Raw genomic sequence first — 24,668 nt, forward strand, 5'->3', positions numbered from 1 at the left:
TAGGGAAGAGTGGAAAACCAAGTCCACAGATGAGATATATAGCTCATCTGTGCCAAGGCAATTTAAGGAAACAACAGGGGAACGGACAAATCCTAGCGCCGTCTCATCCCGTCATATCCACGGTGGTTAAATGCAACTAAGAACGGATTTAGGTTCGGGCCTATTACTGACACGTGAAAGACGGAAGACGGTACTATTCCAGCACGGTACTGAATATGTCCTATCCTATGTTGACGTAGCCGTGGTAACTAATTTCAACTCCTTCCGGACAAGTTCGTCTTTCTTCAGGAAATGCTGCTACACCGTTGCGTGAAAAAAGTGCGTGGGCGAAGGAAATTATCTTGGTCCACGAGTTTCCACGAGTCGCGCAACATATTGTGAAGCCTGGGGACGAAGCTTGGCATGTGTCTTTTGAAACTAGGGCCATCGAAGACAAACTTTGTGTTCTTATCAATAAACTTTCAGGTTTATTCCTCGAAGTATGTCTTTCCGTGGTCGGGGTGGTAGTCGTGGTGGTAGTCGAGGTGGGGGTCGTGGTGGTTTTCGCGGAGGTCGTGGTGGCAGGGGTGGCAGAGGCGGGGGTAATCGTTTTCAGGATTATGGTCCTCCTGACCACGTTGTTGGTGAGTGCATAAATTATAATGATTTGTTTATAAATATTTGTAGGAAATGTGTTTATAGAATCAGAAAACCTCCATTTTTAGGGATTCTGAACCGGCCAGAATACGATCAATGATGCCAGTCAGACACTGGGGTTTTATGGCTAGAAGCTAAACATATATATGTATATAATTTTTTAATAGTTGATCAGAATGTTGGTCAACAATCTTCAACATGTGTATATGCATAGGTCACCAATGACCAATAGACGTTTTTCATAATGATGTCAATGGATTCCAACATATATATGATGCATATATAACATATATGATACATATGATGCATATATACAGTAGTGACCTGTAGAGAATTTTATATTGAACACTTGTGGAATGATCTCAGGAAAATGACAATCTCTACAAGTCCCAAACATTTTGTATTACATAAACATAGGTTTACTGGGTTATTTACTTTTAGAACTTGGAGAATATTTACATCCATGCGAGGAAGATCTGGTCTGCAAATGTTTAAATGAAAAAATTCCATATTTCAATGCTCCCGTTTACCTTGAAGACAAGTCACAGATTGGAAAAGTTGATGATATTTTTGGGCCAATTAATGACTTTGTATCCTTTCACTTTAATGTTAAATTCTTAATGTACCCTTTGTTTTACATATTTTTTCATTTCTTGCATTGATTTATACCTTAATAAGATTTGAAGTTCTTTTCTGTCAAACTTGGACCTGGAATGAATTCAACCAGTTTTAATAATAAACAAAAGGTAAAGCAGTACTGGTACAGTGGTAACCAAGTAGCAAAATTTTAGATATGATGGCACCAGTATACATGTATTAAAACTATTTTACGAAAAATTAAAATATTTTTTAGTTTTTCATTGATCCTGAAAAGCTTCTACCTCTAGCAAGATTCCTGCCCAAGCCGGCAGGACAAAAAGGTATTTTTGATTCTAAAGCTTCTACCTAAAAAATGCACTGGCAATTGATGGCCTTTTCATATGAGTTCTGACTAGCATACCTCCTACCAAAAAGAACATAACATAATACTAAGAATAACATCATGCAATCCAAAATGATAAAAATATAGTTTAAAAAAGACAAGAAACACAACATCCAACATAATGATTAACAAGCACTGTGGTTAATTATTTCTTCCTTTGCTGATTTTAATATTTAAAAATATTCTCCATGTCAGGTCCCCGTGGGGGAGTGAGAGGAGGAAGAGGTGGCAGGGGACGTGGAGGAAGAGGTAAACAATGTGGTAAATTTAGGCAAAATTTACTGACAAGTTTTGTAATGTGCGTATGAAATCATTTTTTTTTTACTAGGTGGCCGTGGAGCTCGTGGAGGAGGGGGTAGAGGTGGTTTTCGTGGTAGAGGAGGTGGGGGAAGAGGTCGAGGAAGAGGAGGGGGAAGAGGATGTAAGTCAATTGCTACCATGTTGTGTACCTTGTGCTTATGAACATGTTTTATGCTAGCTGTAGAAATAGATTGTGAGGGTGTCATTGCCAACATTAATTATAACATGTGTAATTTATGTTTCAGATCGTTAATATTTGCTTTATGGCAATCAACACAACTTTGAAGGACATTCACAGAAAATTTCAACTTTCAATCATGACACTTCCAGTGGTACTGGGTCCTATTGTGCATGCAAACACTTTGTGACAGTGAATGCTCGTTGAAGACTCTTGTACATTTAAAAAATAATAAACATTGTACATTTAAAAAATAATAAACATTGTACATTTAAAAAATAATAAACACTTCCCAAATTTGTTATTGGGGCAATGAAAACCATCCCACTAACAATAAATTACATTGTCTGCCTCGTTTCCAAGCTATTGTTTTGTGTGCATTCAAGCAAATTTGGGAAGTGTCTGTCTATTGAGGAACATTATGCCCTAAATGCGTAGCAGTTCATAAGATTATTAAGGGCATTTTTTTTCATGTAACTTAAGATGCAGTCATGTGGATTATAGTAGGAATTCACACTTACCTTGCAAATGATGGACGAGGTCGAGGATCGTTATTTTCAGTTGGTATTAACCTTTGGGGAAATTCTTTGTTTGCAATCTTTTTGACTTTTTCAAACGATTCGCATTCGATTCACATAACTTCAAGACGCGTTTCTCCCTATTAAAAACTACACAATAATGATGATCATCAAGCCATATTCTTTCTCTACTCAGTCTGGTAGTGTTTCTATATGTAAAACAATAGAAACAACTTAAAAGTAAACATTTTAAAAAAAATTAAACCATAGTCATCACCAGCATTATACTTCTCCTGATGATTGCTGTAGTTTAGTCCAAACATGGGGATTTTTCAAAATTCTTTTACGGAGTTTCCATTTTTCTATATTCTAGTAAAATGCTCAGTGGTTTCCGTAATTTTTGACATAGTCTCTATCACTCTATTTAGTCGATCTGTTTTTTGATAGACCCGCTTGTCGACTCAAATTCGTAAATTTACTAAATTACGTCATTGCCAATAGTAAGATATTTTTCATTTGCAATAGCTGGAAATCGACAAACTATAAAGGAATAAGAACGAAAAAATGCTTTGGAATGCGCAAAATTCAGGTATTCCAAAAACGTTAATCGATCCAACAGAGTCCTCAGGTGACACGCGTGCGGTGTATCAAGTTGACCTTCGACCCAATTTTGAAATTTCTCTTGCCTCTATTTTAAATAGTACACTAGTTACACCAATAAAGTCACTAGTCTTCGAATGTTTTTGTGGCAAACTTTGTAGATGCACCTCATACTCGATGTTTTTTTTAATATTTCATGCACTTTGCTGTAACCCCTTTGGGCCCTTTCCCCCAAAGCAAAGGATGTATGTACTGGTGCACGTGCACGGACAGATTTGCAGCATCACTGACGTCAAGACTAATGAGTGAATGCACCCTCTAACACCCCCTTTAACGGCCCATTCAGTCATTCACGTGTCACGTAAAATCATGAAAACCTTTGACGTTCACACTAAGCTCGTAACAATTATGAATCACATAAAAGTACAAAAGATATTCGCCGATGAATTATAGATATATCGGTTGATCAATTGACTCACTATTTTCCCATTTTTCAAGATTCATGCGACAATGACTTACGAGAGTTCACCACTACGCATTACCTAATTTACCTTGATTGGTCTGCTTAACCAAACTCAGTGTTTTTTAATTTCTTGAATTTGAATAGTTTCTATACATGTAGATTACCCTGTGTGGACCCAAAAATTCCTAATACAGATCACGAGTCGCCCATGAATCTGAAGTTATATTCACGGTCAGGTAGACTTTTGATCACGTATTGTCATCACGTTTCGTCCACGCTTCATGCAAATTTTATCATTTTCCCGTTATTTTTTCCGTAAGCGGTTAGAACTTAAGACTACATGACAAGGGTCAGGGATAACGTCAGCAACAACGAACCTTGCGATAGAGTTGACCTCTTCGTTGTCAATCACCTTATTACCATAGGGACTGGGAAAACTGAACTGCTAAAGTATACGATAATTACTGGATAATACATTCGTTTGCCATGTGTATAATGTAGCATACAAATGAATAAATAAAATTCACTATCAAGGGCATGCATTTGAGTCGAATAAGGAACTATGTTTTAATTCTTACTACTAAGTTCGACTTTCATCTTATAATAGTCTACTAGGCATAATTTCATTGACTTGCCCTTTTCATTCTTCCGATTACAAAAAAAAACAGTGATGTAAAATTGAGTGACTCATAATCGGGTTTCATATCGCCCTCTGAAGAGGAGTGCCTGCAGGTGTTTATTCAAGTGGCGATATAGCGCAGCACGCTTGGTTTGTCATCATTGTCACAGTATAGGGATTGAGTCGTTGTGACATTGAATATCGAATGATTGCGTATATTAATTACAATATTATCTTGTTTAATGACAAGCATTTGTTAGGACAACAAGCAGCCGGTGATAATTGCCTAACTCCTTGTTGTTAGTTTCGCGCAAACTCTTGAAAGAAAGAAGTCTAAACGGGGACACAGACAAGACAAATTCGGCATAGACCCTGAGTGGTAAACCGCACGTACAGCGTCAGAGAACAGAACAAAACGAGTCAGTGCCACGACGTGCAGCGACGAAGAGACAAAAGCAAGGAAAATTTGAAACAAGGTTCAAACATGAGCTCTGGTCATATTGCATATCATATGGAGGCCCAGAGAAGACAGAACGTACTGGATAAGAAACACGCAGCCTTAGAACGGATGGCAAGAGAAAAGGTCAGTAAAAACTACTCTTTGTTTTACAATTTCGACCACTCGACGTTGTCGGACTGTCCCACCCTAGACATCCGCTAAATAGCGCAGTCTGTAGACTGTTGGTGTCTTTTTCTATGTCGGTAATTGGTTTTATCGTTACTAACCATGACAAATATCTCCGAACTCTGAAATATCAGTTGCTCGATAACTGATACGATATAAATGATATCAATGTTAAGCCATTCATATTATAAAGCCTGAGTTTATACTTCTTTGTACAACCATTACCAAGGCAACCAGTGTTATGGAACTTCAACAAAGCATGCTTATCAAAATTGCCAATTCAATCTCAAATTTTTGAGGCAAAAATGAATGTGGATGAAAATAAAAGTGGAACTGCATGGTGGAATTGGGTTCTATGATAAACTAAAGAACTGTTTGGTTGAGAATTATTGTACTCTTTCTAATAGCAATGTTGCAATTTGTAATACACTGATCATAATATGCACTTCCACGCGTTTTGTAATGTTTATCGTGAGCCAACCACATACCCTGGCACGCTCCCCGGCAATAAACTGTTACTAGCAGATTTACTTATAAGAAATTTAAAGTCGAAGAGATCTGATTTTGCATAATTGCATTACCAAGAAGAATTAACAGAGTTAGAGCGATTCATCACAACTCTAATTATGTCGATTTCTGCATCGAAAATCAACACGAAGTTGTGCTGATTTATAAGATAATAAAGTGATAAATACTTTTGCATAAAGGGCGATAAATTGATTTGATAATTCTGGTGTAATACCTGCGGCTTGAAGTCAGTGCATAATAAATAGTTGGGGTTATAGCACTACATAGTTGTTGCCTAGCAACATGACGCTCCGAGACCTTTAAACAAACATGGCGTTCGCATTTCACATGGAGGCGCTGAGGAAACAGCGTCTACTTGACAGAAAAAATGACGCTCTGGACAGAATTTCACTTCGACAGGTAAAATAGAAGTATCATCATTCGATTTAGCGACTTCAATAACAATTCCATGAAACAGTTCTAAAACCTTCATGACCCATTCAATGTTTACAGTTCCGGCAACGTTTTGACCGTGACGCTATTGTTATTCAAAGATAACCATTTGTTCATGAATGGCATAAAACTTTGTCGTGTTTACGGAACACATAAATGCATTTAGAAATTATAAATTAATAGGCAAAACTAACTTTTATCACATAGGTGCATTTGAGAACAATAAATACAATTATACAACTAAACAGCATTAAAAAAACAATTTTGGAAAATATTGCCGATTTTATAATAATAGAGGGAGGGTGTTTGCACTCCTTAAAGATAATAATGGATCAATCTTAATGTGGGTACAGTTATATCACTTATATGGTTAAAAGCTAAAGGCCTGAACCGGAAGCTTTTGCTGCGATAATGATATCGCTCATAAACTTACATTAAAGTTACACGGTTTTATTCTTCACTTGCACGAACACCCATAAGTTGATAATCTTGGTCAATCTTTACACGAATATGTTATGTCATGATAACTGAATAGTTTGTGGGACTTTAGTCGTCTGACACCAACCCTCACAGACCATCAAAGGCCAGAAGACAAGTTGTGTCATCGTGCCCTTTTAACTTAGTTCATGGACCTACAATTTTCAGACAAATTTTTTTATTTTGAATTGCGATCGTGTCATCGTAAAGCAATGCTTGAAATCACTGCCATCTCTACCTTTGCCTTTCAAATTTTCAACCACTTTGCACACCTGACAAATTGATAGTTAGCTTCTTTGGGTTCCTGAAAGGCATTAGGCTATTATTTCTCTCTGCCTGTGGCAATATTTCGTTGGAAAATATCTCGAGTGAAGTCTCAAAGTTTCCAAAGAGTTGGGCACATATCGATGCGTAACTTCATGTTATACAAATTTATAAATGCGAATCTGAAGTTAGAATAATATCTTGACCGGTGACGGCGTTATTTTGTTCAGTTAAATTTTCATCGATGTTCATTTTCTTTCAATTATTCCCAGACTTGGTGTTTGAATACTTCCAAACGATATTGCCCGGTGGTATCATTTTAGATAAGCGTTTAACTGCACGACTGTCGTATGACATAGTCGACTTTAATAGTCTTCATTACTGTTTTGTCACGGTCTTGTCTTCTCAATTTCATTTTTTGCTCGAACACAGTAAGTAGGGATTGGTCCCTTTTCATCTTAGGGTAACTACCTAGCTTCCCTGAGTTAGACGTTACTGAGTCCGGCAAATTTTTTAGACTGAAATTGAGAGATTGAATGAAGAGACATTGCGCCAACAACGAAGAAGAACGCTCGAACAAGATGAAGCTAACTCTCAAGCACGCGAATATTACATTAAGAATATGGGTCGGATGGGAACATTGAATCAAAATGGTCATCCACAACGGTATATTGATATGATTCCAGAGCGTCAACACGGCGTCAACCGTGATGATTTACGTCATCAGGCACGCGTACTTCGCGACAGTTGTCTGTACATGGGACCTGTGAATGAATATTTCTGGTCCTAATCAAACGCACGACTTGTGTAGGACACTAATTGCAAAGTGCACAAAAAATTTAAGAAACATTCAATCGCCAGTTGATACACAAGATGTTTAAAAATGTTAGGAAAGCAATGAATAAAATATTAGACATTGTAATGTACACATTGCACAACAAAATCGTTGTATTATTGAGGCATATATATTACACTTTTAAAACAGCCAAAATCAATGTTTTTTGTATCTTATCTGGGGCGGGATTGGTTTGTACTTAACGGAAGGTTTGTACCCTGCATGAATGGATAACACCTTAATCAACGGGCGCTAGTCGTTCTACCCTCAACTTGCTCTGAATGTTCGTCTTCAACTAAAAGGTCTGAGGAACATAACCTCAGTTTGATCATCTGATCCAAGATCGATCCCCGAGGACACATTATTTGTAACATCAGGGTTCATTTGTTGGTAATTCTTCGAAGCTTTCAAAAATTTATAATCTGGTAGGTATCAACATTGGTACCCATCAACATTGGTACTTGTCATCACGACCAACACGGGAGTAATTGCCGTGCAATGTTTTATTTGTTGTCGCCCGTACAACCGATACGTCCCCAGTAACCACTGCGTGTTACCCATCCTCTGGCTATTTCACCGAGGTTACCTTGGCAACATCATGACGCCTACATTATTTGTTTTGCTGTTCCACGCGTTTCACACTTCAGCATAGTGTGAAAATTCATGCATGGCGACCACAAGCGAGAAAAGTGATAGTGAAGATGATTGTTTTACAATGACAATATTTTGTGGAGATCACGATGCCGACATCAACATTCCTTACGAGGCCTCAGCAGATGAAATAAGCACCATTATCAAAGAAACGTTCGGTGTACGTGGATCGTTCCTATTGCAAATTAAGAACTATGACGATAGAATTGCTCTGAAGGCAGAACCTTTGAAGAGTGTTTATCTACATTGCTCTTCAATCAAGGCAGCCGCATTGGAGAGATACAAAGATCATGTCTGGGAAATCCGAGGTTCAAACTGTAAGTATATAGGGCAGAAAAAAAAACTTAAGATAGCTACTGTGGATCCACCATACTTTGAAATAGTATCGATTAGTAGAACACTTGAAGCAATTTGCAAGGCAAAAATAATGGGTGATTTACGTTGATTTATCAAAATTAATTACCAAGAATTTTGGCGCTTGAATGACCTGTGCAAATGAATGTGTAAAATTTAAACAGTTTTAGCGTATATTATGGTAGTGAAATGTAGCTATCTATACAGAAGATAAGGATCTTACAACAATCGTATACACGAGTTTAATTTATACCGACAGACTTGATTTGTATAACCCAAATTTTATTGCTTTATTTCACAGTTGCATAACAAGCATTCAACTTTAATTATCGGCGGTATTGAAATCCTTGATTACCATTTCAAGAAAAAACGCTGCAAAGGACGCCGTTATTATGATGGCCAACTATAATCTAAAATTCTAAATTAGCGTCTGTTCTTAAGCCTTCGTATTAAAGCTATTGTATTCGGTTTCTTTTGAAAATAAAGTCTTCAGTTTAATCTGGAATTAACAGTTGGTTTTATTATCAAGAAAAAAAACATGATATTCAACTACGAAGCTTTGACACAAACAATACGCGGTAAAGTGAAAATTTACCATTAAATCTTTCTAGACATCTTTTGCCAACTAAAAGCCTCATGACTCACAATGATTGGAACACGTGGAATTAATGACTTTTGATAGTTACATTTTACAAGTGATCGGAGATCTGCGCAAATTAGGCCGTTGTCCTGTTAAACAGGGAATTAGTTTGTTTGCACGAATATTAAGCCTTATTTACAGGTTTACACTACACGCAATTTTAGGTTTGGTACGAATGAAATTTGTACCATTATTTAGGCGGTCCAAATTTCACCATTACCACTTTTATTCGTACCAAAACTAAAATTGAACATAGTGTGAACGGATAAAATTTGTACGGGTAAAATTGACCAACTATTTAGCAATTTAAAATTTCATCCGTGCCTTTTTTCGGTACCTTACCAAAAATTGTGCGTATAGTGTATTAATGAAGCTTTAGAATATCGCTTCAAATAAATACGTATAATCGCTATCATTTACGCTTGTGTTTTCTTAACTGAGTATATAATTGCCACTATATTCCTATAATATATAACTTATTTGTTCTCAGATCAGCGTGGAGGTGATGCACTCTGGTATTACCAGAGCCAAAAACTCAGACCTGAGGATTCGAGAAAGCTGTTAGAACGTGAAATGAAACCACTAGATTATCCTCCATAAACATCTCTTATGCATGGCGGCGGATTGCATATACTCAATTAAAAAGAGTGTGGACAAGAATGGAGAAGATAGTTGGACATGATATAGCCGCTGTTGTGTAGACATTAGCTATAATAGAGTGCTAGACCGGATAGCTATGTATTTGCTATTCGCAATTTGCATGACCTTTCCCGGGCACAAATGATGCACGCGTTTCCGATAAATTAAACAAGAAAACGTTCTTGGTTGTAAACATGTTGATTCAACGCTTTGTTACACCAGTTACAATAGCTCTCATGCAGTGTTAACTATATTTAAAGGCTTTGAGATATAATTACTGCACGAGGCGGTCCTGGCCAATATTGTCTTGCTGCATGCCACTGCATGGAGCTGCGGTGACGAAATTTGGTTTACATTCATGCCTTGACATGCCCTAGCTGCTCGCTCGCCCGTTCCCTCATCGCCTGCACGCCGATTTCAAGCTAAATTCTGTCCTGGAAAATTTCTCATGTTAAATTTAGATTCTGTTTATTGAATGACCATCCCAACAAATTATAATTTGAGCCAGACAAAGAGCAAGCTTATATGTTGCATATTACAGTATTTTATGTCATTCCATATGACTATATTATAGCTATCTGTACGCGTCCTTTTCTTGAAAAAATCGCAAAATTATCGTAAAAAGAAGTGATTATATTATTTTTGAAGACAGGTGCACCTATTCTAACTTTCAGAAAGCACAATATATATGTATATATATTTCTTTTTATATAACTACATTATACTATACATGGCTAACCAAGAGCATTGTTCTATGCATCCTCAAATTTGTATTTACAAAATTTACAACACTACGTATTAACTCCTCCTGGTCTTGAGTTTCTCAATATATGGGCAACGATTACATAAGATGACTTCCTTCAAACCGAAGATGGTTAACTGCCTGTAGTGGCAGAGCAATATACCATTAGGCATGCATAAAACCTTTCTTACTTCTTTATACCGTCACTTGTTTCACAACGTGTAAAACTTTCCGCTCGACTCCAGACCATGCGTGCATAGTACGCTCCAGAAATTCACCTGGATGATCTGCCAGAGCTTTACGAGTCACTTATCAGCAATAATTTACGGATTTCTGTTGTTAAAAACAATACCAGTTTGCACCAATCGGTCTGGGGAAGATTGCACTGTGGACATGGTTGGACATGTCCAAACATAATTATTCTTACAAGCTTTATACAGTTGCAAAGAAAGCAAGATTTCTTGTTATCCGCAGCGAACTTCCGTGAATTATATCTGACACTATTACGGTCGATGATTTTCTACAAAAAAATGAGAATGAAAACCATTGGCAGGGAGGTCGGGAGGGGCTATAAAATCCCCATGAAGCAAGGTGCCAAACAGAACATAACAAAAAGGTGCAAATAGATAGACAACATTATAGAGAGGCTCAAAATGATTCTCAACTTGATTATTCTTCACGACTGAATGCTAACATATCGTAAACAATTTCAACAACATACATAGCAACAATATAATCTACAAAAAAAAAACAGTCTGATGAATACCTTGCATTTTCCTCTTTTGAGTGTCGGCTAACTCTTGCCAATGTCTTCTATTATCAAGAACTCCGTCAAGCATTGGTTGCAAGCTTGGACACAACAATGCGAATGCCTAAAATTTCAAGTAATATCATGCATATTATGATGAAATTCAAAATGTTAACGCAAAATTGAAATTTATTTGTTTCCAGTTTGCCAGCTGCCATTATACAAATAATGAATGTTTATGAGTGCAATGGTAAAAATATTTTCACGAGGTGAAAGATGGAATGTTCCATTCAACGAGGCGATAGCCGAGTTGAATGGAACATTCCATCTTTCACCAAGTGAAAATATTTTTACCATTGCACGAATGAAAACATTCATTATTTGTTTTATATAATACCAAAATAGACTGTCTCGTTTCAAAAATATAATTTATTAAAAAACATACTGTATGGATCAACAACCATATGTGCGAGAAGCATTTTGATGGATGGTATTTACTGAAAGCACTGAAGAGTGCAATGGAACAAAATGTATAGTACAACTGCACTATGGAGAGTGCAATGGAACGCTTTCCATTGCACTCTTGGGAAATGGGACTTTCTATTCAATATCACGTGATCGTCATCAACCAATTAAACGCTCTAAATTTAATGGGGTATTATATAAATAAATATATCATTCGTTATAAATACGTTTGCTCCCTAAAAACGCCAATACACTCTACTGTATATATGATAAATTCCTCCATGTTAAAGACTATAAGATGAACCATTGCTGTTGTTTTTAGCTGAAGCAATTAGCATGCATTAAAGAGTGCACACAAATTTTAGTATACCTCATTGAGGTTGTGTCCAAATAATACCTATAATATATAGGTGGTTACTCAAACCTTATAAACTGGCAAACAAATTCCATCTATGAATCCAATTTGCATTTCTGGTAATTTATCTTTTTTCCCTCTATCCATCATAGCCTAAATAAAATAATAACACACCATCTTGCAAACCCGACATTTTCACAAGACAGTCGTGATATTTCGACTTTACTTGCAAACATAAATCACTGCATGGCTGCATTGGGCTGTATAGCAATCTACAGATATGTATTCTTTAGAGAAACAGAAGATTTATATAAGCAAAAGAAGCATGACTAAGTTCATGATCATCTCGTCAAACTCTCCTACCGCTGGTTGTTCTTTAAGCTCTTCCATTTCTAAGTCCCCTTGTAAGAAAAATTCCTCGGAGACTAATTTCGCAACCTGAACAAGTTGTAAAGTTAACGTAAGTCACGTTTACACTACACTCGTTTTTTTGGCACGGCACGGCTAAAATGGGTACACGGGCCTATTTCATTCGTGCCTGGCCTTTGTTTTGGTAGCCTGAGCACTAAAAAAATTGGGCACGGGTACCACCCATGCAAGGAATTAGATCAAACAGAATCCAGAATAATTCACAGCCATACAGTCGCTGTTGTGATGTTGCATTCTGCCGAAGGGGATGATACATTTTACTTGTGCAACATCATTTTTTTCATATCGCGGGCCAATACGGTGTTTCAAACACGAATATTCTATAATTGATGTCTTACCCTTCTTTGGACTGCCCATGGCTTAGTGATGGCTGACACATCACAGGCGGTCATCATCATCGCACTAAATAGAAAATGAAATACCATTCAATCCAGTTTTACTTTCATTGGCTTCTGATGCTGCATTTGATGGAAAACATCTTAAAACAACAGTCCTGTAGGCAATTCCCTCGGGTTGAAACAAAGTATATGCACAACCTGTTACCTTAGTAACTGTTTATTATCCATGTCATGCCAATCCGTCGTACTGTTTTGTGTCAATTCAAAAAATTTATTCCTATTTCTGTAAAAGATATACAAATGCTAAATCAATTTGCTGGCAGTCTAAACCCCATGTTGACAGCTGAACTATTATTTTGCATAGACTAGATATATACCATGCATTTATATAACATTTCAAGAAACTTACTTAAAATATAAAGCTAAGTCTGTGGCTAATATACAAAGTTCTAGCATCCTAAACGCGGCTTCGTATTCATCCGTAGTTAATCCGCCAAAAATCTCATTGCCCTGTTATGAATCACAACAAATCAAGAAAGTTAATTTACATTTAGAACTCATTTCTATTTCCTCTGCAATATTAATGCATGTAGCATGGAGAAACTACAACAAACAATTATAACGACCCGATACCTGGCTATGCAATATCATGATGCAATGATCAAAATGATGATGTTCCATTGTTGATGTACTGTAGAGACGGGCTAAAGGTGAATCAATTCTAACAACAAGAGAGGTCAGGAGAAAATTAAAACGATTCGAAAAATCTAAAATTAATATGATAATAACAAAAAAAATACCAGGCACTAATAACTTTATCATCAAACCCAGAATGACTGTCGGACTTATGGCACACTCAATGGCACACTCAACCTCGCAAGCCAGGCTCTTTTACCTACGCTCCACGGCCCACGCTGCGGCAAAGACCCTGGTCAAGGCTGGTCACGTGATTCTTTTGTTACGCTTCTCCCGTGTGGGGATGGGTGGGACACAAGTAGCGCATAGATCACATTAGTTAAAACAGCGTGTTTCTAAGGACTGAATATTGAGCGCTGTTGTACCGCAAAGCGAAATAACCTGTGTCGTTATTGTTATTTGACCTCTAAATTTGCTCATCAACGCCCAAATTTAGAAGATAGCACAGGCCTTCGAGTTCTACTTGTAAGGTCATGGGATTGATTTATCTCTATATTATATACTGAACTTTATATGCACACTTACTTGACTTGAAATGAATTATTAGTTCCACGATGGTCCAAATCGTGGCAAAGACAAGCGACTAACAGCGCCAATCTTTCAATTTCGGAAAGATAATTACAAACAGTGCTGCTCTGTAAGGAAAAAAAGGACCACATCAAGATGGCAACATGGCAGTCATTTTCTTTTTCTACGAGTTGGTACCAATTAATTTGTTTTGATTCTAATACAAATTTTTCAATTGCAGCACTATAGCCAGGCCATATTTTTAACTATCTTGAATAAATTATGCACTCTTTAAGCCCCTAGAATTTACATGCATCGAGTGAAGTGCCAAAAATCACAATTGATTTACCCTCACGTATTTCTGGCATTACCATCATATACACATTAACCACGCTTGCTCTTGTCAGCTACCTCTGTAGCTCAGTGACAAGAGCATTGCATCGCAAAAGCGTAGGTTCGATTCCTGCCGGAGGACCCATAGTTGTTGACTCATTTTTCCATCAACTGTATGTTCCTGGCTTGAATTTGAAGTGTGCATAATTCCACTCGAAATTAAGAACCTTTAAACCCCTAGAATTATCTTGAATAAAATATGCGAATTCTGACTTGCTTACCTTTATGATAGCAAACATCGTTTGTCCTACATTAAAAGCATGACGCCAGTTATGGTATGTAACGTGACGATAGTTTTTCTTTACGGACATTATCCAACGACAAAGTACCTATGAACAGTGAATAGAAAATCGTTACAGCTTTCACCGCAAAACAAATTTCACTCTACATAAGAAGCCAGTTGCATTAACTTTTCACCACCGTTGGCGTCAGACCAAATTAGCTAATGAGAATCCTGCCTGAGAGTGTCATATAACACTCGAGTACCGAAACTCAAAGCCATTTATTTGAAAAACGTCTGCTTATAATTGTAGGTTTTCATTTCATTGAAAGAACTCACATCTTTTTCGATACCAAAACGTAAATGTAGGCCGAGTTCATAAAACATATTTAGGGTTGCGTAACACGTGTTCATTTCATCGAGGGTATCGTCGTCAAAACCAAAATCTAACAAACTTCTTGAGATTGCTGGAGAATCTTCCATTTTCTACAAGGAAAAAGTGATATATATATATTTATAATGTAACCCCTTCTGTTATCCTTCATTTGAACTCGGTATACCAATCTTGCCAAGACGCCATCTTGCCAAGTGGCAAAGACGACGGAGTTCTCTCGAGGTAAATCATACGACATAAAATGCAGAAACGTCGACAATGCACTGAAAATAGGCCATTCACTCTGCCCAACGCCGATCGATATTCTTTTTATTGGGTATATATAATAGGTGCTTTCATGCAGTAAACAAGTTACTGTTCTATATCATTCACCTTTAGTTTCGTCACTTCTTCTGGCGACGCTGTTGCATGGTAAGACAATATCTAAAAATACAATACCAACTCCATAGAACTCAAAGAAAATATAAATTGTGGATTAATAAGGATATATGCCGAGCTTGCGCTGAACAAAAAATCTGGGTTCAAATAACAAGCATGTCAAACCATGCAGTTTCACGTAACATGGAAATAAATAGTACTGGAAACAATTTAGGATTAAGATGTTTAAAATTGAATAAATTGTAACCCTTACCTCAAAGGCAACTCTTTGCTTCGCCATTGCCTTCTGGACGTCTTCATAAATAGAAGTGTTATGTATCGCCATTCCACAAAATATAGCAAACGCCTTATGAAAAATGTTTACAAATAATTACAGGTAAAGTAAACAGTAAAAAACCTTCAAAACGCATGAAAGCAAAGTTTCTAAAATCGACCAACCTCGCAGGCCAGGAGGTAGAAGAGCCTGGCCTGCGAGGTTGAAATCGACCAAGATGGGCGCTGTATTAAAAAGATCATGACGTCATGTGAAACACGAATTACAGTCCAAACTATGTCAAACGGCCCTTTCGACTTACAGGTCTGTTCACACGATCCAATTTTGTTGGATCCAATTCACTTCTGACGTATATAGTGTATTATCGATAAAGCAATACTGAATTGGCTTCAGTGTATTTGCTGCCCATATCCATTGCAAGTCAACAGACTATTAAACACCTATCAGGAGTGAATTAGATCCGACCAAATTGGTTCGTGTGAACAGACCTTAAGAAAGCAATACAATATATAGGCTCCTGACAATCATCATACGTCAAATATTTTTCAAAAGAATTCCAGCTATAAACATGCACCAACGGTCCATTTTGTATTCACCTCAAACAGGTTTTCATCATTGGCGTTAAACGGCGTGTTGTCGACTTTATTTAATAGCTGAACAACTCCCAATATCTCCCCACTGCTGTTATGAATAGGCATACAAAGTATGGTCTTCGTTTTAAATCCTGAGGTTTCGTCAACCTGGACAGAAAAGCAAGATTTCCATTGGGTTAATGAACTGTGAAATAAATTATGCTTGGCTTAATGAACTCTGAAATAAATTATGCTCGGCTTAATGATTCTAAAAAAATTATGCTCAAGAACTTATAGGAACGAATATCCCTTTATTAACAGCGTGTAAACAACGCAACTTCGTATTTTCCTAAGTAACTCACATTGTTTTGAAAGCACTGAATAATTTAGTTTCCCGGAATTTTTAAACACTTACTAATTATATTTAACGAGCATAACTGGATGTCAAGCACTGTAGTGCATATGTAAAGACTCGGTAGTGCATTTGAAAATGCATTTGCCGTATGAATGTTACGACACTAGCAATTTAACATGCTCTTATGCAAAAAACGTCAATTAGAAGCTCTTTAAAATTTCTAAGGAACTGAAATCTTCGCGCTTTGGGTAAAATAAAGTAAAATTCTTATAAAATTTCGCACTATGCTTTTCGATAAAACACGGATAAACTTTACTGGCCAAGCAGTGCAATGTCTACTCGAGTCATATTGACTAATGTGACGAAACATCTTACGAAGCATTTATTGACGCGCACACGGCTAATTTCGACCATCGAGCTAATGCGATGATTGATAACAGGCAATTGGTATTCAGTTTCTGAATGCATAGGATGTAACGTAGCCTGCTCGCAGACTAGATGTAACGCATTAGGATAAAAACAATCATTCCATTACAGTTAAACAACTCTTCTCTGTTTGCGAAAATATTTGAAAACAAAACAGAAATTACGATTATTACTGTGGAACAGGCAAGTCTAGAGAGATAGAGTGCCATTATAAATTCATAACGTTTAAATAAAAAAACTTGTTGAAAAATATTTTTTACATTCTAGTGCTTAGAAATGAATTAGAGTAAATATGTAAAAACAGACATTTGTGTGGAATGTAACCGCCATCGTTACTAATATTTCACGTTGAAAATCTTAAATTTGAGACCTTCTTAAGACTCATTGTTTATTGTATATATTTTCGTATCTCGCTGTTGTTAACCACAATTATACATATACAAGCGGCATGCCGACATTCAATATTAATGTCATTGACATCACGACACGACGTTAATCAACGTGCCCATTTAGTGATTGAAAATTGGGACTCCATATGACGATAAAAAGGCGGGTTACAAAATGCAAAACAGCCAATTTTCGTTGTTTACAAAATTACCAACACTAACAACATACACTTACGATTGGATCAAAGCGTGGGTCTGCATACGCATCCGGAATGTTCAAGGTCTAAAAATGGACAATTTGTTAAGGAAAGTGATAATACAATTATGTCGCAATTAATGATTTATATAGTCTCATTATGTTCTTGGGAGTGAAGATAAATAATATTAGCACACATCTTGTGTCTTTCCCGCATGGAAGAGACAAAAGAAAGTAGTTTTACACCTGTGATGTCTCAATACTTGTCTTATACGCATATTCATTTAGCGGGATATGTTGTCCCACATGAAGGTATGCCTACTTAGGGCAACGTTTTGTGTTGTGCCATATTTGGACGTAACTAATTAAAACGGACTCCTGTGTATACTGCAGTTCTATTGACTATAAGGTGGAACAATGACAGAACACAAAACCTTTCCCAAAGTAGGCTTAAATTCGTGTGAGACAACAATGATCGCTAAGTAGGTATGAACAAGAAACAACGTCAACATCTGTTAGCGTCCAACTATTTGGCAATCTAAATCTAAACTTTGACCGTGCTTTGACAGAATAGACTAGAACCAGAAATCACACTCGGTGTCGGGATCTTTGATGTGATGGTCCCACCGAATTTGCCTTGTTTATGCCGAAAAGGAGTGTATATTTTGATAAATTTCTATGAACAGCTAACGGTTGCGTTTTATGATAGTGATTGATGAATTCCAATCAAACATTGTTCAAAGGTTCAAAGCAATAAAACTCGTGATTAAAAAATGAGTTAATAAATCAAATTCAGACTTAAACAATTGGATTAGAATTTCGAGTAATGTTAGTTATGGAATCATTCATGTTAGAATCAATGTCAGTTTTTAATAAGTTGCCATGAATTTTCAAAATAACCACTTGACAATTTGGAAAAATGTGGTTAGCGAGGATCTGATAGAATTGAAAACGGGCACCAGCCAATTCAATTCATAAGGAAATTCATAGGCTCTATATATGAAGGAGAAACTCGCTGTTATCAAAACAGTCGAAAAAGGACATCCCTACATTAGCTCATATGTTTTAAACACAAGCGATTTGTGATACGTCTAACATAGATCGCACAGTATCTGTCCTTATTACCAGGCTCTTCACCTAAAAACATGGGGAGAGATTGGGCTGTTCCTTCTACTGAAGAATCTCCTAAGATTTCATGTGCAAGTTGCAAGTTAAAGATGGTTTCGTACTAAAACGTACTACATATGACGCACGGATTTTGGTGAACATTTCCTGGCTTTTATGTTCTTCATTTTGTCCACATTATTTTCTTCCAATAGTCATGGCACCGTTCACCGTTTCAAGTCAATGACCTCAATCTAGCTAGCATTAAAGTAAAATCATCACCTGTCCTGTAGTTGCCACGTGGCCAGTGATACCAATGTTGACTGGAAACCGTACTTCAGCCCTACTGCTGTAAATGAACGCAACTCAAGTTATTTTAAGGATTTAAAAAAGCAAATTAAGTTCTAGAAGTAGCTTTCCACCTTTTTCTCGTCCTTACAGCCGTACTGTTGTCTTCATTAAACATAACGTCCTTCGCTTCCAGGTCAAAAGCTCGGGAAAATAAATTCTACAACATTTTAAAGATACCCGTGTGTAAGTCATTATGATCAATAACATGACGTATACTAAAATTCAATTAGACGCCTTACCTTGGAATTCTGATCCACTAAAAGAACGGAGCAACGTTCACACTGCAGCAACGACTGTGTAATCATCATGATCTTGTGAACTATATTTTCTAGCGAACATTGCTCTTCAAAGATCGTTTTTGCAAGATCCAGTAAAACCTGATGCGGAACAAGAAAAGACGATCCCGTTGTGCTTGTTCAGTTTGTTCTGTCCGATATTCCTTTGGGGACCACCGATTACATCAAGTAACATACTCGTAGTATCGAGATAAAAAATACCTGATTTCGTTTTATTTCTTTTTGCGAGGTTTCATAGAGTTCTGCATTGTGAATAGCAATACCACAAAACGTGAGAAAGCGGCTGAAAATCTTTAAGAATACCAACAACACGTTAGGTTGAAAATTTTACAAGTATGCAAGTATGCTTTGTTTCGAGATTTCATCCCAATACCTTTTCGTCTTCCGCAGTGAAGGTATGGTTAATTTTTCCAATCCCATGTTTATTTATAACTTGTGATACTGCGATAACCTGTGGAAGGCAAGATTGTTCATCTTAGAACTAAAAATTCATCTTACCGTTATAGTAGCTAATGTGGAGAGTTCATTGTTTAGGGAGCGGTAAAAATCGAAGAAGTAAAGAAATGTCTGCCATCAGCTTCCATAAAATCTACCGAAGCTAGAGGAGTAACGCTACCAACATTTTGTCATTACGAAAAACGAGAACAGAATACGTTTTGCACATACCTCTCCAAAACTATTCCTTACTGGCATACATAAGATGCTTCTTGTTTTATAACCAGTTTTCTTATCAATTTCCTGATTGAATCTTTCATCCTGAAAAGAAAATACAGCAAACAATCATGCATTACCTGGACGTTCTTTACATAAAAAAAATCATTCAAAAAGTTTTCTTGTAAAGAACCCTTCCTGTTTATTTATGCAGTTGATAAAGTACATATCAATCAGTTCTGACAGATTATGCCACATTAAACAACCAACTGTTCTCTTACACATTGCCAAGAGCCTAACTTTAAATATAGTTTAAGATAGAGGTTCTAATTTTGCAAAAGCAGATTTTGTTATTTCTGCCAAAAGCTAGCTGCTAAATGATGCATATCATTAAGTATCTATAATGCAGCTTTAAAACATATTATGTTGCCGATCATGTCTATGCCACACAGTTGAAACTATGCATCTATTTGCACATCAATTCTATACTGAAATAGTAAAAAATCCTTTATACAAGTGTTAACTTGAGTCAAAAGCTTTGGTCATGCAAGGATATTTTGATCTGGAAATTTCCTTCCAGAGTGGAAAATTGTATTATCAGCTAGTGGACAAACCCTACCCAATACTTTGTATCAATGCAATCACTGAAGCAGACAAGCCACAACACCCATAGTAGCGAAATATTCATGGTAGTGAAAAATATTACAATAGGACGCTAGTATACTTGCATTGTGTAAGTACTATTATAAGTGCAGTGGTACATATAGCAGTTTTTGGGTTATTCTAGAGTGTCATCACAGTACTAAACCCTCAGGGAGATTGAAGCTTTGGAAAAACTATATAACATTGTTTCCTGCTAATGTTTTGTCATGTTTTCCAAAACAAACAAACACAAGTAAACATCAATAAGACACATTGACACATTAAACTATTTTTGTATTCATGAATGCTTTCAGTCTGGGAACCTTTTCTTATTTGAACCATTTAGGCAAGTGCTTATCTTATTTGAACTAAAAATCAAAAACTGGAAACAACAGGGTACAATACGAAAAAATAAAAGGGAACACTGTTTCTGCAATAGTAATCACACTTGGGAAGCATGAAATATGTCCAAAACACCCCAAATCTCAATGTTCCCAAATCTCAACATTTTCTACTTTGCCTAAGGCCTCATTAAAGGCAAATTAATTCATTGCTTGTATTGATTATTATGACAAGCAGCTGGGGAAATGAACACATGAAAAGAAAAAAGATTGTAAATTCAAACTTTTCAACAGATTTTTGTAGAATGTTATAACATTTTAGTGGGCAAAAAATTTCTCAGAAATACCATGTCTGTTTTCCGCTGCCAAATGGGAAGATTTATTTACCGGAAATAAAACAATGTAACGTCGTTCCAAAAGCGGGTGTTTATGTGTCATGTTGACAAATTTTTTTTGAACGATTTGCCTGCGTTTGCACTGGATGATTTTGCGTAATTGCAGAGGGCAAACTTCACAAAAGCCGGGGGCAGCCGGCAACCGAAGACAATTCAGAATAGCAACGTCCTTAGATAAGAAAATAGAATTTCTGCAATTCATCAGTTACAAAACCCGTAAATTGCATATAGCTAACAATATATTCCAAAGTAGGAATTATGTGTTGTCGCTTTGGAAAGGTTAAAGTAATAACGTATCTCTGTGGGACATTGCGATGAAAAATGTCAACAAGAACAGAGTAGATAAACTATTTTAATTTATAAACATACCTCATATGCATTAGCAATGTTTACTGTTTCTCCTTTCTCAGCCACGTACCCTACAACACCTGTGCCTATTGGCACTCGTATTTCTTCTAAATCATCTAAGTCTTCAACTTTAGACTCGGCATTTACATCAAATACCGTCGACACAAGGCATCTAGGACCATCCACCGAGCCTTGGACTAGGAACATTGAACAACGATCGCCATTCACTAAAATGCTAACATTCTGTAATATTTTATGACACAGACTTCGTAATTCTAAATCCTCTGCAATGTCTTTTACTAATTCCATCATCAATTCGGTCTCATCTAAACGACTTAGTTCCTCTCTAGATTTTCTATACGATGCCCTCTTTAACTTCGTATAATATTCACGATCTGGACTAAGGAAGCTAGTTTGGCCATCCACAACATTAAGAATTGGTTTTAGCACGCCTCTCATGCTCGTATCTAAATCAGAGGCAGAAATCTTCCGTACTGGAGTAGATGTTCCTGATGTTGGCGGAGTACTAGCATCCCTAGATTGTGTCCTAGGTCTCGTACGAGAAAACAAACTTCTACTAGCTTTACGTGAGAAGTACGAATGCACAAATTCAGGATGATCATCCAGCCATTTCTCTACTTCCTCTGCAGAATATTCATTCTCACTGTCATTCTTTGTACTCGACATGGCCAACCAAGCTTTGCCGTTACCCAGTTTAAAGTTAAATGTGATTTCCAGGCATCATCACCTAATAATTAATGTGAGCAACAAACGGTCTCAAATATTCAAGGCTTGTCATTATCGTTCGAAATGGCACAAAATAACAAGACCTGATCATAAAGCTGATGAATAAGTAATCACCATTAAATCCTTTAATAGCTGATTGGACGAAAATGAATCAAAGCAAATTGTCCGTAGTACTCTCTTCCTTATAACAATCTGAAACAAACAAAATAAGAGCAAACACAAAAGACGTTTTGAATTAAAATACAAAATCGAATGGCCTTCGAAACAGTGGTACGGATCAACCTTATTCCCAATCCCTCGTTATTACGCGGTTGCATAAGCTTGACGTCAAGACGCTACATATCAATCATGTTTTATGCAGTAGCGAACGTCGAGTGTTTTTATATTGACGTGTGTACCACAGATTGAAAATATAACATAACAGAAGTGTTCCTAACTGAGCTACGTTTAGGAAGAAAGGGAAGATTCTACATCCGCCATTTGCACTTATAAGTAAACATTCCTTTCGCAATGGCCCTCCACAATAATGCTATTGAAAACAGGCATGAGTTTCCCTATGACAACAGTAATGTCATGCAATTTTCTGTCTCCAGTCCGTCGTCATTACTCCGCATGCAGCGTGGTATGCACGCATCAGGCTCAATCAGGCAGTTCGTTTAAGGAACCTCATGCATTTGACATCTTGACATATTTGTCTGTTACCTGACAAATTCGCATGTGGCTGCTTAGAGCACTTCAGAAGATGTACGGTTGTCAATATCTCGAGGACTGATTCCTTATTCCCGATATTTTCGCTTTTGATTCAAACACGGTGAAGTTTTTTCGTTTTGACGTACAAGACCGACGGCGTAACACTGTCATTTACTAGATCGTGTTCCGTAACAGGCCGCCTACTTGCCACAAATTGAAACTAAACGCAAGTGGTCACGGCATCAAACAGCCTGTACAAACCTCACTAACAATATGCAATAAATATGCGCAATAAATATTTAAACATTTTGCTCGATCGTTGAAGTTATATTAAAACAAGCTTCATTGACGTCATTGAGTGACGTCAACGTGTCTAGGCGGCTTAAGTGTGGGGTTTAAAATGTTAATCGTTTCTGCAGAGTTGCTGCGACCTGAGGTGCATAAATTGCTTACCCATTGAGAGATAAATTAGCTTAGTTCTCCATTCTAATCAAAAGAAAGGCATTTACGATTGAAACTATTCTTAATGATACCTATTCTCCGGCAGATAACTCTGACGCTGCCGCAAAATTGACGTCAGCCTAGAATGCCTCCAGCTATGAAACGTATAATACCCATGTTCAAAGACCGCAAACCAAATAGAGTTCAATTTTAACAGTGTTGTGTTTCAATATCACCTGCATGTTCAAGCAAACTATATAAGCAACGTATTTCGTCGTTAGATATTTGTTTTACAACTTCAAACAGACGTTTCGGAGTACAAACACACAAGAAAAATCTCAGCAATGCTGCAGCTTTCATCAATTCATACCGAATGTCAATCCCAGAGCGTTACTTGATGTTCACCTACGTCCGTGTCCTTAAGATTCAAGCACATAAACGTACCGTTAGAATAAGTGGTTTATTCAGATTGTACTAACACCTCTCTCCTTGTAAATCTGGACTGTTTTCAGAGGACGCAAGTTTGCGTTGAAGCCGGCAGACTACTAAGCCACAGCTTTAATGCGTTGAAACTATTTATAGGAGAATATTAAATTAATCTAATCGTGGTCAAATGACGGTCTTTTTGTCAAATCACCTAGGCTGGATTTTTAAAAAAGTTCCGGCGATTAATTAAACAGATTATAAAACAGATATATCAGAATCAGTTTCCCTTCCGATAATTACGTCACTGAAAGCTCCTTGCCTTGTTAAGACGTAATCGACGTATGAATTTGAAACCCAGCAATACTACACTATCTATGTATCTTATTATGTATAATTTACAGTATTAACCACTGAATACGAGTCATACGTGATAAAATAGAATGTTCTCGTGAAGTTACCGCTTCGTCTTATCTGATTGTTACAAATTTGTAACGATTAACATTTTTAATTAATAACGTTACAAGAGTAATGAAAACAAATTTTCTAACTCCTTATAAAAAACAGACAATTTTTACCGGCCGTATCACTCATGATAGTGATAATCAAATTGCATACAATAAC

The 24,668-nt window shown here is 36.8% G+C and overlaps 4 protein-coding genes across 7 annotated transcripts; 3 read left to right on the forward strand and 1 right to left on the reverse strand.

The window, feature by feature from the left end:
- The first annotated feature begins 237 nt into the window (after positions 1–237).
- On the forward strand, positions 238–2,353 carry LOC114526463 (H/ACA ribonucleoprotein complex subunit 1-like). The gene is made up of 7 exons (XM_028548075.1): positions 238–623; positions 1,078–1,226; positions 1,323–1,382; positions 1,490–1,556; positions 1,814–1,867; positions 1,947–2,039; positions 2,164–2,353. Exons 1-7 carry the CDS (start codon positions 482–484, stop codon positions 2,169–2,171), a joined length of 573 nt encoding a protein of 190 aa, XP_028403876.1. The 5' UTR covers positions 238–481; the 3' UTR covers positions 2,172–2,353.
- Positions 2,354–4,887: 2,534 nt separating this feature from the next.
- On the forward strand, positions 4,888–7,604 carry LOC114529767. The gene is made up of 2 exons (XM_028551437.1): positions 4,888–5,848; positions 7,140–7,604. Exons 1-2 carry the CDS (start codon positions 5,759–5,761, stop codon positions 7,410–7,412), a joined length of 363 nt encoding a protein of 120 aa, XP_028407238.1. The 5' UTR covers positions 4,888–5,758; the 3' UTR covers positions 7,413–7,604.
- A 513-nt stretch (positions 7,605–8,117) lies between these two features.
- On the forward strand, positions 8,118–9,958 carry LOC114524543. Its single transcript, XM_028545657.1, has 2 exons — positions 8,118–8,425; positions 9,593–9,958. Exons 1-2 carry the CDS (start codon positions 8,125–8,127, stop codon positions 9,700–9,702), a joined length of 411 nt encoding a protein of 136 aa, XP_028401458.1. The 5' UTR covers positions 8,118–8,124; the 3' UTR covers positions 9,703–9,958.
- A 361-nt stretch (positions 9,959–10,319) lies between these two features.
- LOC114524518 (dual 3',5'-cyclic-AMP and -GMP phosphodiesterase 11-like) lies at positions 10,320–24,134 on the reverse strand. Of its 4 annotated transcripts, none has more exons than XM_028545630.1 (23): positions 23,193–24,131; positions 21,765–22,682; positions 20,033–20,122; positions 19,740–19,817; positions 19,568–19,657; positions 19,310–19,447; positions 19,142–19,227; positions 19,002–19,068; positions 17,655–17,702; positions 16,277–16,420; positions 15,660–15,752; positions 15,401–15,451; positions 14,974–15,120; positions 14,636–14,743; positions 14,040–14,149; positions 13,452–13,539; positions 13,228–13,328; positions 13,024–13,101; positions 12,819–12,882; positions 12,415–12,489; positions 12,121–12,204; positions 11,250–11,355; positions 10,320–11,003 (listed from the first exon to the last, which is right to left on the reverse strand). In XM_028545630.1, exons 2-23 carry the CDS (start codon positions 22,428–22,430, stop codon positions 10,987–10,989), a joined length of 2,529 nt encoding a protein of 842 aa, XP_028401431.1. In that variant the 5' UTR covers positions 22,431–22,682; positions 23,193–24,131; the 3' UTR covers positions 10,320–10,986. The 4 variants fall into 4 exon arrangements, with proteins under 4 accessions (XP_028401431.1, XP_028401440.1, XP_028401446.1 ...); XM_028545639.1 differs by having other exon boundaries at positions 21,765–22,491; positions 22,605–24,131; XM_028545645.1 differs by having other exon boundaries at positions 19,002–19,065; positions 21,765–24,134.
- Positions 24,135–24,668: the final 534 nt, after the last annotated feature.

Source organism: Dendronephthya gigantea, unplaced genomic scaffold (genome assembly GCF_004324835.1).
Source record: "Dendronephthya gigantea isolate DGI-Jeju-01 unplaced genomic scaffold, DenGig_1.0 000001F, whole genome shotgun sequence".
NCBI classification, from domain to species: domain Eukaryota; kingdom Metazoa; phylum Cnidaria; class Anthozoa; order Malacalcyonacea; family Nephtheidae; genus Dendronephthya; species Dendronephthya gigantea.